The 14,477-nt window shown below is 40.9% G+C and overlaps 1 protein-coding gene across 1 annotated transcript in view; it reads left to right on the top strand.

Moving 5' to 3' along the window:
- Nucleotides 1-1,889: 1,889 nt before the first annotated feature.
- LOC143284833 (nicotinamide phosphoribosyltransferase-like) overlaps nt 1,890-14,477 on the top strand; it is a 33,769-nt gene continuing 21,181 nt past the window's right edge. The window contains exons 1-7 of the mRNA XM_076591894.1: nt 1,890-1,987; nt 3,392-3,622; nt 5,781-5,909; nt 6,458-6,616; nt 7,309-7,439; nt 10,007-10,235; nt 14,180-14,440. Of these exons, the coding sequence (XP_076448009.1) occupies nt 1,928-1,987; nt 3,392-3,622; nt 5,781-5,909; nt 6,458-6,616; nt 7,309-7,439; nt 10,007-10,235; nt 14,180-14,440 (1,200 nt within the window). The 5' untranslated portion in view covers nt 1,890-1,927. The remainder of the gene's footprint in view (nt 1,988-3,391; nt 3,623-5,780; nt 5,910-6,457; nt 6,617-7,308; nt 7,440-10,006; nt 10,236-14,179; nt 14,441-14,477) is intronic.

Raw genomic sequence — 14,477 nt, 5'->3', positions numbered from 1 at the left:
TGGCCGTACTCCAGTCAGGACGCACAAGGCTCTTATACAGTTGAACAAAGAGGTCGTTTTGTTTATTTGTACCCCGCCATGTATTGGGCAGCCATACCTTATCTTCGGAGGTGCAGTGTGCATCAGTCCGTCGCAGGCTGGCCCGGAACAGCTCGGTGCCCGGTGTTCCTGTTTCCATGAACCCACCGAACGCTGACATGGACTAACGCGACGAGATTCGTCGAGTCACTGTGAGACGGTCTTCTGCGTGCGTACACACACTGACGAAGGGAGTTCAGGCGACTGCAAGTCTACACATAAAATTATGTTGACTTGGGAGATCAGTCGGAAAATAAAATCTACTGACACCATATACACGGTTACCAGGCCGCGGGCCGCCGGGTGCGACAGGGATCGAACTCCGTCCGAGTCTCAGTGGAAACTGACTCGGCCGAGTCAGTGTAGTAAAACATATCCGCCGCCAGTGAAGCATGCCTAGTATGTGCAACACTGACACAACGGTCTCAGTACCGGGTGAGAACTTGAGACGGAGGCATCAGTCCAGACACGAAGCTGTGAACAGAGGTGTACAGACAGAGCTGCTACCGTGACCGTTCACTCCCACACTCCTGTAACTGACTGGACGTAGTACACCTGTGGACCATGGAAAGTGTCTCACTGTCACGCTAAGAAGCTGAACCACTTCCACCGTGGCTATACACACTGAAACTGCCTCAGAACTGAAAGTCATTGTTAAAGGGGCAGAAGAAGAAGGGATGGGGTGAGGATTACAGGACACAAGACAGGTGCACGTGACGCTCCACTCCGCTCAACAGCAGGGTCTTTTAGTAAGATGAATTGAGGTGTTTATTTCTCTTACTTAACAGCATTTAACAGCACATCCTAACTTAGCAGCACACAGCCCCCATGGTACTGTCTTGCCTGTCCGGCTCTCCCAGCCTGCTCCGTCCGGTCAAGCAAGGAAAAAAAAGTTATCGGCAACTGAACTGCCGCAGCCGGGAACGTAACTTGAAGACATGTACCAGACTCTCAGTGAGGTGCTTGCTCAAGCAGGTCTACCCAGCATCCACACCATCCTGATCTAGTCTAAGCTTCGTTGGGCACGACTGTGTGCGTGACTCGTAAGTTCTCCGGTCATACAAGACTAACGGCTGAGCCCAAAAAACTGTTTTTCGGTGAACTTCAGCAATGAGTTGAGGAATGTGTCAGCCGTGAACGCCTCAGTGCATGCTGACATATGAGAACAAACTGCCATGGACTGGGCGAGATAGCGCCACACTTTATCCTTAAATGCACCAGGCATGTGAAGAAAACAGAACGCGTGCAATAATCATTGAAGAACTTATGCAACTCTTTACATTGTTTGTACTGTACTGCTGGTCTCCAGTTGACTCTGCTTTTTGTTTGCATCTTCAAGGGGACGCTATCCTGTGATAATGGTTTGCTCAACAAATATGGTTGATTGATTGTATCCCCTGACTTCGTGTCGGAGAACTTACCGATGTCTCAAAATGTCTTTTTTGCATGGGTGTCGATAAGATCATCATCTTCCCAGGTACTGAACTTGGGGAGATGCGGGGATACCTACAGAAACCCCTGTTAGCCTTAGCAAATATCTAATATGTATGATTTTTTCCCCCGTTAAGTTCACACCCTTCTGTTGCACAAGGCAGAGACACGAATGGAAACAGAAACATGTTCCGCGAAGCGCGGACAGTTTATTTGTCTGTCTGACGAACTGTCTTCGTCAAAATGTGTTCGTGTAAAAATAACCTATTGCGAATTAATCACTGCTGTGTCAGCGTGTCTCCGCCCACTGATCTAAAAATAATAAAACACGTCTATAAAACACATGTCGCGAAGACAACTCTTGCAGTCAGGAAGTTTCTCGCCGTGTTGCTATGACGTCACGAAACTAGCGTGCAAGATGGCAGCCTATCCCGCGGGAGGTAGCGAAAACATTCTTTTAATTACAGATTCATACAAGGTAAGAGTTCATATTTTACTTTTATTTGTGGAAAGCGTTCATCGTTTCATTGAAATAATATTTATACCACTTTTTGTCCCATAAGGTCTGCAGTATGATTAACTTTTAATGAAAACGGTCCACTCATGAACTGAAAAACAAAACAAAACAAAAAACACACTTTTTTCGGTGTGTAATCAAAAAGACCATATCGCTAGGACCCTAATAGGGCCTACTACATTCGATACGTTATGATAAATGTAAACTAGAGAAGTTTTCAAAAGTGTACAAATTAGAAAATAACAGTAGGACTAGGAGACGTTAAAAACCTATTTCACCCATGATACCATTATCGCTAAGGCCTTGCTTGGCGAGGGTGCTCCCGCAGACTTAATCCTTGGTGTGATTTGTCTGGCACCGGCCTGGCAGACTATATGAGTGAGTGTACTCTAGCTGGAACTAATTAAAGGGGCGTTAATGGGGACGTTTGGAGTACTTGTTTTTGACTTTAGTTCAACCTGCTGTCGAAATTAGTTTCAAACTGAAACTGAAAGTAGATAACTTGGAAGATTCTAGATTTTATTTCTCAGAAAACACATGATGTCATATATTACCAGGAAAACACCATATCTCATGAGATGAGTGACAGGATGTGGACAGTCTGAAAAAATGCATACACAATGAATCACATGTACTGAAATGTTACATTTTCGCAAATAAATGAATCACATGTATTGAAATATTTCCCCATTGTATCTGTACAGTGTTGTTGTTGTTACTGTTATTGATGGGGATGGAGAGGAGCTGCCTCTCCATCTGACTCTCTCATATACTCTGATTATGTATGAATTATGATTTCTGCTTATTTATTTTGAACAGGCCTTTATTATTTATATTCCAGTGAAGAGGGAATGTTATCCTTTTCAGTTTTCTTTTTTAAAAATGTGAACAGTCAGATTTTTGCCTTGAGATGCTTATAAAATAATGTTTGTGTCGCAGAACAACTGCAACTTTCCCCCCCACATTTACTATGCTGTTTTCAGTTGTTGATATTTTGTTGTCTATTTTCCAAATGTACTTGTATATGTAATACTATCCTGTAATGTTTCTGGTGTGGACATAAAAAAACAACAACAAAAAACCCCAAAACAAAAAAACATCAGAAAAACAAAAACCAAAAAAACCTGCAAGTAATAGTTATTGCAAGAAAATGGACACATTCTGTGTGATTGTGGGTGTGTCACTGTAAGTACTGTGTGTACATTCATGAATTACACATGTTTGTGCTCATGTGTGTTTTTATATCGTTAGTTTTTGTTGTTGTTGTTGTTGTTTAAAAAAAAAAAAAAAAAATTCTATGTGAGTATCTTTTAAATAAAGCATCCATGTACATGTGTCTAAACATAATTATCTTCCATTTTACAGGTAACCCATCATTGGCAGTACCCAGAGAAAACCACCTTGGTCTGTTCCTATTTTGAGAGCAGGGGGGGCAAGTTTCCCACGACGGTGTTTTTTGGCCTGCAGTACATTCTGAAACGCTTTCTCGTGGGGCCTGTCGTCACAAAGGAGAAGATCCAAGAGGCCAAAGCGGTCTACGGGGCTCACTTTGGTACAGATGTATTCAACGAGGAAGGGTGGAATTACATTTTGGAGGTAGATTGATAAGAATTGTGTTTTTGAAAAGTCAGAGATAATCTGGCTCATGTTGAAAAATTGATGAAAAGATAGATAATCACGTGTGATGTAACAAACTAAGAAAAGATAATCTTGTGTAAGGTTGGTAAGTTAATGAAAGATAAATGTACAGTGTTGATGGATGAGATGAAAAAAGACATTTTTGTGAAAAACTGGCTTACGTATAATGAATTTGAGTCATAGAATTTTGAAGATTAAGTTCAGCAGGATAAAACCTTTTTTTTTTGTTTTTTGTTTTTAATCAGGCACAGAACCTAGTCCAAAATTACTACTTACTGTTCACTGTCATAGATCATTAATCTCCGTAAGTCTCAGATGGCATGCTCATTCACTCATCTTTTCCGAAATGGCTCTTGTTGGGAATAATCAAACTGAAATGTTCAAAACCGTTTTGATAGTATTAGACTATTTTTACTGTATTGTTCACTAGAAACATAGTTATCACTTATTGCTTCAACAAAATCATTTTTGTTTTGTTTATCAATTAATTCATTTACATTCAGAAACTAGTAAGAGAATAAAGATTGTAGTTTTATCATGTGAATGTATTATGTATTTATATCCTTTCTCTATCATGTTTTAAGGTGCTAGATTGTTAAAATGGATTTTGTGTAAAATTAATGTACTTTTTTGACTCACTTGTGTAAACAAAGTGAGTCTATGTTTTAACCCGGTGTTCGGTTCGGTTGTCTGTGTGTGTGTGTGTGTGTGTGTCCGTGTGTCTGTGTGTCCGTGGTAAACTTTAACATTGACATTTTCTCTGCAAATACTTTGTCAGTTGACACCAAATTTGGCATAAAAATAGGAAAAATTCAGTTCTTTCCAGTCATATTGTTTAAAACAATATTGCACCTCTGGGATTGGCACAAAAAAAATAAAAAAGAAGCCAAATTATATGCAAACTGCATTTACTGTTGTATTTATATTTTTTGTATTCTCTAAACTTGGCACTTTGACCTCTTATTCTGACACATCAACAAGAGGAGTCATTATTATCATTTTTTGTTCAAACAGGAACTTCTTTTGCTAAGCATGGAATTTTTATTTATTTTGCAAACGTTGTGGTGCAGAGGGTAAAAAAGGGGAAATTACTCTGTAATTAATGGTAGGGGACTTAATTTATCACAAGTGAGTCTTGAAGGCCTTGCCTCTCTTGTTTTTTAATGCGATCTTACAGATAAAATGTGCAGACACAAAAAAGGCATCTTAAAAATGTTTAGTTCAGGTTCTCAGACGTGAACTCATTCTACCCCACAGCTACGTGCCTACTTGAGACCACTGCTGAAAAAATCATGGTGGTTCACTAAGACAGTTGAAAATGATGGAGAATTGTTGATTTAATTGGTCGAACAAAGCTTCGTTTTCATGCTTCTGGAATCCGTGAACAGTTCAGTTCAGAATGCCAACTGTCCCAAGCAAGAATGAGCTGAATTAGAACAGTGTTTTGGTACAAGAATACTTGGGAAGTAATCATGGTACATGTTAACTCGTACCTGGAGTAGAATGAGTTCAAGTATAAGTTATTTTGATTGAAGACAAAGATGATCTGGACATCTTTGAAGTTGAAGACAAAACAGTATTTTGGTTCATTTGACAGAGACACTAGTGAATGTAACCGAGGCAAGATAGTGAATTGAATGCAACATTCCATATGGAGTTTGTGTCTGAGTGCATGTGTGTACTTGCATGTTTGCACATATGGCCAAGCATGTGTACGTGTATTATCGTCTTTGCCGTGTATTTGCATGAATGGTAAGATGGAAACTACTGGTGCATCATATTAGTGTGTCTATTATACACTATCACTTTGTCAGTTGGTGACTTAAAAATTAATAAAGGCATCAATGTATGTGCACACACAGACACACACACGCACGCACGCATACATATGTGTGTGTGTGTGTGTGTGTGTGTGTGTGTGTATTTGCATGAAAATGATAAAGAATAGATATTTGAAAATTGTATTTTTTATATATATATATATATATATATATATATATGCGTGCATTATATACATCAGAAACACATACTTTTAACCAGATTATTTGTCTGTATAACTCTCCAGCACAGTGAATCAATTTAAAGAATGGGGAGGGGGGAAAACACTGTTCTTCAGAAATACGGAGGCCACCTTCCCCTGCGAATCAAAGCTGTGCCAGAAGGAACAGAGGTGCCAGTGAAGAACGTTCTGTTTACAGTGGAGAACACAGATCCCAAATGCTTCTGGCTCACCAACTACTTTGAGGTGAGAATGCTTTCTGAAAACGTCATGGCAGCGCTGTCATGTGAAATGAAAGTACACGGACACGTGTGTTCATGACCGGTGGATTTTACAATAAAGTTGTGACCAGTGCCAACAGCCTTGCTATGCTTACGATGTGTCAGTTGTGAAGCACAGTATTTCATTCAGAATATACCACAATAAAAAAAAAATTAAAAAATGTGTTCAAGAGGTAAGACAACAGGAAGTTCCTGTTTCTATCCTGCCTTCATTTGCCAGGTCTGTTCTCTTCCTCAACAATAAATGTAGTTATGCCAGCTGTCCAGGTTTTGTTGTAATTTTGTTACAACCAGTTGTAGTTTATTCCCATGTTAAGCCAGTGTCAGAATTGTTCTGATGAGTTCATTTTCAGCTGGCTGTTTTGTTGCAATCCGCTAGTATACTCTTCATAATTATCTCCCTTTTTCTCTTTCCTGTCATTTTTTTTGTCTTGTCAAAAGCATTAAACATTACTGACTTTATGGGAGTATATATGTGTATATGTGCATGCACATTTTCATTCTGTTGTATAGACTCTGCTGGTACAAGTATGGTATCCCATGACCGTAGCAACCAACTCCAGAGCCCAGAAAGAAATCATTGCCAAATACTTGAACGAAACTGCAGACTCTCTCAGCCGCCTGCCTTTCAAGCTGCACGACTTTGGCTTCAGAGGCTCAACGTCGGTTGAGGTGAGCTGAAACAGCCAGTCAACAGGATGGTAAGGCTATGCGAATAACTTTCAGCAATCAGAGTCACCAGCATTAAGGAGTACACTGGATGATTGTGCTACCAAGTTTTATAAATGATTTTTCCTTTCTTAGATTATCACTAATTTTTTTTGCATTTTAATTTTGGGTGGTGTTCAAATTGCTTACTGATTGCTGTATGTGTATGGTACATTTTTTTATATTTTTATGTAATATCCGACCTTAGCAATTTTTGTCCAAGGTAAAAGAAAGGGTCAGTGTCTGTGTTTTATTAAATTAGGTCATGAGAATCTAGAGACAAGGATAATCATGTTTAACAATTAAAACAGGATTTAGTGTAACTGCTGAATAAATTTTAAATTGTGGAGAGTGATAAGGAATTTAGATTTCAAATGCTCATGGTGAAGTCAGATGCCAGTTCTGTGTTCCATAGCAATAGAATTCTTCATGTTAGACATGCACATATTAGGCCAGGAACAAGCGGGAATCATAGTAAAATTCTTTTGAGCTATGAAAAAATAGATAGATATTTAAAAAATGAAGTAAGTAGGACATTTTTATGATTATGATTATGCATCAAACCAGACTACTGATAGAAATAGTTTCTGGTAGGAATTTTGAGTCTGTGATGCACAGCACTTACTGCCATTCATCCGAGCAGTGTTTGTTTGCAGTCAGCGGGCATTGGCGGTGCGGCCCATCTTGTGAACTTCCAGGGCACGGACACCATTGCTGGCATCTCGACAGCCAAGACCTACTATGGCTGCAGCATGGCAGGCTTCTCCATTCCTGCTGCAGAGCACAGGTGAGATGCCTGTACTGGACATCTGCAGCAAAGAGCAGCTGTTACATGGATATTATTGGTACAAAATGATAATGATAACAGAACGTTTCTATGGCGCAATATCTGCTACAAATGCTGCTCAATGCGCACAACATTGTCCAGTTAAAAGCAGCAAACATGACATTAAAACATTATAGAAGCTCTCTGTCTACAAAAAAGAAACGGTGCACTTACACATGTTAATCAGTACTCACATGCATTTACACAGCTGAGTAAGCATATTTTTAAACGCATCAAACAATGAGATCGTCAAGTAAATGATGCTATGCATACATCCATGCTGTACATAGCTAGTTGGCCTTTGGGAACCACCCCAACACCAACTGCCCTAAAACCTTCCTGGCCGAGAGAGTGGGGATGTAACTTGGGCAAGACACTCTCCTCTATAATCAAATTCTAGCCCAAATAGTCAGAACAGCAGTTGCCTTCTCTGCTGTTCTGATGGTCATAGTCGGACACGACTGACTATCATATATATAAACATAGATTTAATTGCTATTATGGTATTGTAATTACTGCAACTCTCTTTTGGCCGGCCTTCCCAAATACCTGTTAGACAGACTCCAACGAATTCAGAATAACGCTGCCAGACTCATTTGCAGAGCTTCTAAATTTGACCATGTTTCTCCTCTCCTTCAGTCTCTCCACTGGTTGCCTGTTTCTGATCGAATAGACTATAAGCTATCCACTCTGACCTTTTCTGCAGTCAACGGATCTGGCCCCAAGTATCTTTCTGAACTCATCCATATCTATACCCCGTCTCGCCAGCTCCGTTCTTCCTCTGATACTCGACTTCTCAGGATACCTCACGTCAGAAGTAAGACCTATGGACACAGATCGTTTTCTTTTCAATCGCCAAAGACGTGGAACAAGCTCCCTGATAACCTCCGTCATTCTGATTCCCTCGCATCTTTTAAATCTCGTCTCAAAACTCACCTTTTCCCTCAGCAATAAGTTTAATTGTGGCAGGTCCACAACTACATGCATGTATATGAATGTGTATTGTGTGCGCGTGTGTTTATGTAAGTTTGTGCCTGCCTATGTGTGCGTATTTGTTAGGGTAGCTGTTAGATACACATGTATGTTAAAATGTATGTATGCAGTGTGTGTGTGTGTGCGTGCGTGCGTGCGTGTGTGTGTGCGCGTGCGTGCGTTCGTGTGTGTGTGTGTGTGTGGTCACATTTTGGTGTGCGTATGTAACATAGATATAATGTTTTATGTTATCAAAAGCGTTTTTGTAAAGCACCTAGAGCAGATTTCTGGATAGTGTGCTATATAAGTATCCATTATTATTATTGTAAACAGCAGTATTAATGGGAACATCGTCATCAAGGGGCTGCTGAGTAGCCTATAGGATGAACTGCCAGTGCTGCCAAGAATGGTGCTGCCTATCATGTTACTTTCCAGGGGTACACATCATGTTGATGATGACGACAGTTATTTACTGTGAGGTAGTCGAGAGTCAACAGTGAGGGAGCAACGTCACCAGGGAGAGACCAGGCAGGTGCAAAAGTCAGGAAAGTTTGAAGGACCACCCTGCGTAAACTGTAGACTGGTTTTGTAGACATGTGACAATGTGATGGGGCACACAAGAACAGGAGGTGGGAAAAGAATCTTCTTTTATTTTTCTGCCCCATCGTCTGCACCATTTTCAGTGGCATTACTCCAATGCCGCTCATCCCCCTGTTCAGGGCCACGCCTGGGTTTGTCTGTCGCTGTTCCAATATCAGTGTTGTTTAGGTCACCAGGAGGACACAAACCAGAGGAAACCCTGCACTGCTGCTGAGTCACTTAGGTGGTAATCATTGGTGCCTGTCCTGATTCAGCTCACTAAGGACATCATCTACTAAGCCTCTCCTGATAACAGTATGGCTTAGTTGCAGTACCAGACTGAGCAAGCATTCCCCGCAGTATGAGACCGCCACCATGTTTCCCCAGCAGCAGTCCCCCATGAATCTGCCCACGCTGACGTCCTTGACAGGACTCGCCCCATGCATAGAAGTGGAGGGGGATCAAAACAGAGGTCACCATGCGAGCAGGGCATGAAAGGCTACAGAAGCTGAGACTTTTCTTTTGTGTACACTAATGATGAATGAGGGCGATGTGATGGTGATGCTGCTGCTGTGGAGGTCCATTTAGGTTTGGGACTATGTGACAAGGCTGCACTCTACGCTTCCTTTCACAATGATATCCCAGCGTTTACCAGGCCCAAGAGATACATACACTTGAAATGTCAATCAGGAAATTTGAGCAACACACCCAAAGACACATCCACGAAGTGGATGAACGTCAGCCATGTGGTCTTTCCATTTATTAAGCCCATTCTGAAACAGGAAACATTGAAAAAAGTGACTTGTAGTTTTGATTGGCAATTTTCCTTCAATAGTAAACTAACGTGACGATAGCCTTGAGGTGGCCTCAGTGGTCGGCGAGGCTCTGAGCACCATGATTTGATTCCTACACTGGTACAAATGTTGAGACACACCCCAGAACCGGAATGGTTGACATGGTGGCTGTTGTTTCCTCAGCACCATCACCACCTGGGGACAGGGTGGGGAAAACAAGGCCTTCCGGAACATGCTGACCAAGTTCCCCACGGGGGTGGTGGCCGTGGTCAGCGACAGCTACGACCTGTGGAACGCGGTGGAGCATATCTGGGGTGAGGAGCTCAAGGAGCTGGTGGAGGCGCGAGGCAAGTCAGGCGGGGTTCTTGTCATTCGACCCGACTCGGGGGATCCTCCTGAAATTGTCGTCAAGGTAAAGTGGCATGATTGTTTTTTGTTGTCAAAGCGAAGTAGTCATCCTTCAGTTGTTGTCATCAGGGATTTTTCAGCATTTTCGTGAGTGCTGAAATTGTTTTTCTTTCTTTCTGTGTTTGTAAGCAACAACTCCCATGTTCACTCATGTCTGCTTGTTGGGGTTTTACATGCATGACTGATTTAAACCTCGCCATACAGGCAGCTATAGTTGGATTTCTCGGGTGTGTATGCCGGGTGTGTTTGTGTTTTCAGAACCCACTGAACATTGATATGAATTATGGGATCTCTAACATGCGTATTTCTTCTTCTTCGTTCGTGGGCTGCAACTTCCACGTTCACACGTATGTTTACGTGTATGACCGTTTTTTTCCCCTGCCATGTAAGCAGCCATACTCTGTTTTCAGGGGTACGTATTTCATGTTCTGCACGTGTACACACACAAAGGGAATGAAGGCACAAGCAGGTCTGCACTTTGTGTTTCCATGGGAGGCTGGAAAATCTCGACCCTAAGCCTGCCAGGTGCCATCACTTAGATTCAAACCCAGGACCCTCAGATTGAAAGCACAATGTTGCATCCTTCAAAGGTGGTCCCAAGATTGTGAAGGGAATTGTCTCTGTAGTTCTTGGTCTCGTTTCATTTGATTTTTATTTTGGTTTTTAATTTTGTTCCTCAAAACGTTTTGTGATAACCATGGAAACATGAGTAGTGATGTGATGTCTTCCTGCAGTGAGAAAATCGGTGAGGGTGTACACAGACTTCTTTTTACCTGGTCTGATGTGAAGAGCAAAATTCTCACATATACTACATTAACCCAACACCCACCCCAATTTTTTAAAAGACATTTTTATTTAGTTTCATACCGTTAAATAGAGAAAATACTTATCTGCCATGAACGAAAATTGTTTGATCTAGCCTGCAAGAAATTGGGTGGGTTTTTTTTCCTTATGGAAATTCATTGAGACTTTTTTTCTTTCGAATCTTTTGTTCAGTTTTATTCTTTTTTTTAGTGTGTGTGTAATGGTTCTTACTTTATCAGTTATTGTGGATAGTTGATCTGCTTAGATTAAAAAAAAAATTTTTTTTAAGCATGTCCACTGTTATTAGTGAGACAACAAAGAGAATGAAGTGATTGATCATGTCAAAGATTGGAACAGTAGTCAGTGCCAGACTGAGTAACATGTTGAAAGTGGCAAAATAGCAGTCAGTGTCTGAGTGAGTGAAGTGTTGGAATAGCAACAAGTGCCTGAGTGAGTAAATTGTTGAAATAGCAATCAGTGTCTGAGTGAGTAAAGTGTAGGAATAGCACTCAGTGTCTGAGTGAGTAAAGTGTTGAAATAGCAGTCAGTGTCTGAGTGAGTAAAGTGTAGGAATAGCAGTCAGTGTCTGAGTGAGTAAATTATTGGAATAGCAGTCAATGTCTGAGTGAGTAAAGTGTTGAAATAGCAGTCAGTGTCTGAGTGAGTAAAGTGTAGGAATAGCAGTCAGCGTCTGAGTGAATAAAGTGGCTGAATAGCAGTCAGTGTCTGAGTGAGAAAAGTGGCGGAATAGCAGTCAGTGTCTGAGTGAATAAAGTGGCAGAATAGGAGTCAGTGTCTGAGTGAATAAAGTGTAGGAATAGCAGTCAGTGTCTGAGTGAATAAAGTGGCGGAATAGCAGTCAATGTCTGAGTGAATAAAGTGGCGGAATAGCAGTCAGTGTCTGAGTGAATAAAGTGGCGGAATAGCAGTCAGTGTCTGAGTGAATAAAGTGTAGGAATAGCAGTCAATGTCTGAGTGAATAAAGTGTAGGAATAGCAGTCAGTGTCTGAGTGAATAAAGCGTCGGAATAGCAGTCAGTGTCTGAGTGAATAAAGTGGCGGAATAGCAGTCAGTGTCTGAGTGAATAAAGTGGCGGAATAGCAGTCAGTGTCTGAGTGAATAAAGTGTAGGAATAGCAGTCAATGTCTGAGTGAATAAAGTGGTGGATTAGGAGTCAGTGTCTGAGTGAATAAAGTGTAGGAATAGCAGTCAGTGTCTGAGTGAATAAAGTGGCGGAATAGCAGTCAGTGTCTGAGTGAATAAAGTGTAGGAATGGCAGTCAGTGTCTGAGTGAATAAAGTGGTGGAATAGCAATGTCTGAGTGAATAAAGTGTTTGAATAGCAACAAGTGTCTGAGAGTGCACTGTTGTGAAATAGCAATCAGCATCTTGTTGAGCAAAATGTTGGAACAGCAGCCAATGCCAGGTTGTGTGCAGAATAAAAAATGACTTTCGAAGTAAGGTGTTAGAACAGCAATAAGATCAAGATTGACGTACGGTCAAGAAATTTTCTTTTCTGCTCCGCCGACGTTCCTAAAGAAGCTGCGAATAATTGACAGTAAAGCTGTGAAACTGGCTTTAGGGGTACCTGTGCATACTAAGACCTCAGAAGCCTATAAGCTTGCGGGTATTCTACCATTAGATGAAATCAGAAAATTAAGTTCTGCTAAATATATTGTGAGATGTACAGCAGTGGATGATTTTGAGGAATTAAATATTAGGTCTGATATTGATTTTCCAAAAAATGCTCAAAATAATTCAAATCTACAAACCATTCGCACATATGTGTCAGATATTTTAAATTCTTCAGACATTGATCTGCATGATATGGCACCTCATGTTCTGGTGCCACCTGTCCCTCCCTGGGAGTTAACAAAAGCGAACGTCAACATATGTGCTTCTGACACAACAAAAGGAGAATCTCCACATATAATAGCAGCATCTGTCAGAATTGAATTAGAAGAAAATTTTGATTATCATTTGAAAGTTTACACTGATGGCTCGGTCCTGGATGATAGCAGTGCAGGATCTGCTTTTGTCATTCCTGACCTAAAAACAGAAAAATCATATTATTTAGGTAAGGGACATTCAATTTTTACAGCTGAATTGGTGGCCATCCTTATGGCTTTAAATCATCTTGTTGATATACCAATCATAATAAGTAATATCCTATTTTGTGTTGATTCTCAATCTGTCTTAAAAGGTTTGCTCCTTTTTGAGAATAATCAAAGAGAAGATTTATTTTTTGAAATTAGGTATTTATTGCACTCCCTATTTGTGAAGGGTACAAATGTTGATTTTTGTTGGATACCATCCCACACTGGATTCCGTTATAACGACCAAGCAGATAGGGCAGCAAAAAAGGGAGCAAAAAATCATATAGATAGTATAAAAGTATATTGCCCATTGTCATACAAGGAAATAAGCAATATACTAGAAAGAGAGTTTTATAGGTGCTTGAATTCAAGTCTAAAACTTCGTCAGTTGACTCTCTCAGACTTTGGTCCGATTCGCAGACCAATTCTGAGCTTAGCTCTCAGACTATTATCAAATTCATTACGGACCAAGTATTGTTCTAATGTCAAGTGTATATGCTTTAATAACCTGACAATTGAGCATATAAGTTTTCACTGTAGCTTGATGAAGCCTTTTGTACACGAAAGTGTGTCTTCACAAGTGACTGAGAACGTTGATGTTTTTGACTTTTTGCATTCATTATCAGTTGTTTCGCTTGTCAGTTTAACGACTTCTCTTTTACGAAGTCCTTTAAGTAATTTCCTGTAACTGTATTTAGAGGGTTTTTTGTTTGTTTGTTTGTTTTGTTTTTCTTTCAAATTTCACCCACATTTTTACCCTCATTTGCCCAGTTTCCCCCAACCCTCCATTCATCCACATCTCCCACCCCTTCTAACCGATAATACACAGGTGTATTCATAAATACTTTTACAAAATGTCTTCAATCACCGATATGTGTGACGGGACATTAAACAAAAATTCCTTCCTTCCTTAGAACAGCAAGAAATATATAGCTTTTTTTTTCTCTCTCTCTCCTTCCCTACTATTACTCATGTTGTCACTTACCCCTTCATAAGGGGCCTAGGCCTATTAATGAATAAATGTATCTCCTTCCCTACTCCCCCAATAGGTGCTGAACATCTTGGAGAAAAAATTTGGCTCCATCAAGAATAGCAGAGGCTTCAAGGTGCTGCCGGACTACGTGCGAGTCATCCAGGGTGACGGCATCAGCTACGAGACCCTGGCCAAAATTCTGGACCACATGAAGGCCAATAACTGGAGCGCCGACAACTTGGCGTTTGGCAGCGGCGGGGCCTTGCTGCAGCGGATGGACCGAGACACCCAGAAGTGTGCCTTCAAGTGCAGCTTTGCCGAGATCGACGGCAAACAGGTAACTTACATTGCTGCTCTGCTGTGCTGTGCTGTGC

Source organism: Babylonia areolata, chromosome 8 (genome assembly GCF_041734735.1).
Source record: "Babylonia areolata isolate BAREFJ2019XMU chromosome 8, ASM4173473v1, whole genome shotgun sequence".
NCBI classification, from domain to species: Eukaryota; Metazoa; Mollusca; class Gastropoda; order Neogastropoda; family Buccinidae; genus Babylonia; species Babylonia areolata.
Note: the sequence above shows the minus strand (reverse complement) of the source record. Positions and strands in the feature narration are given on the sequence as shown.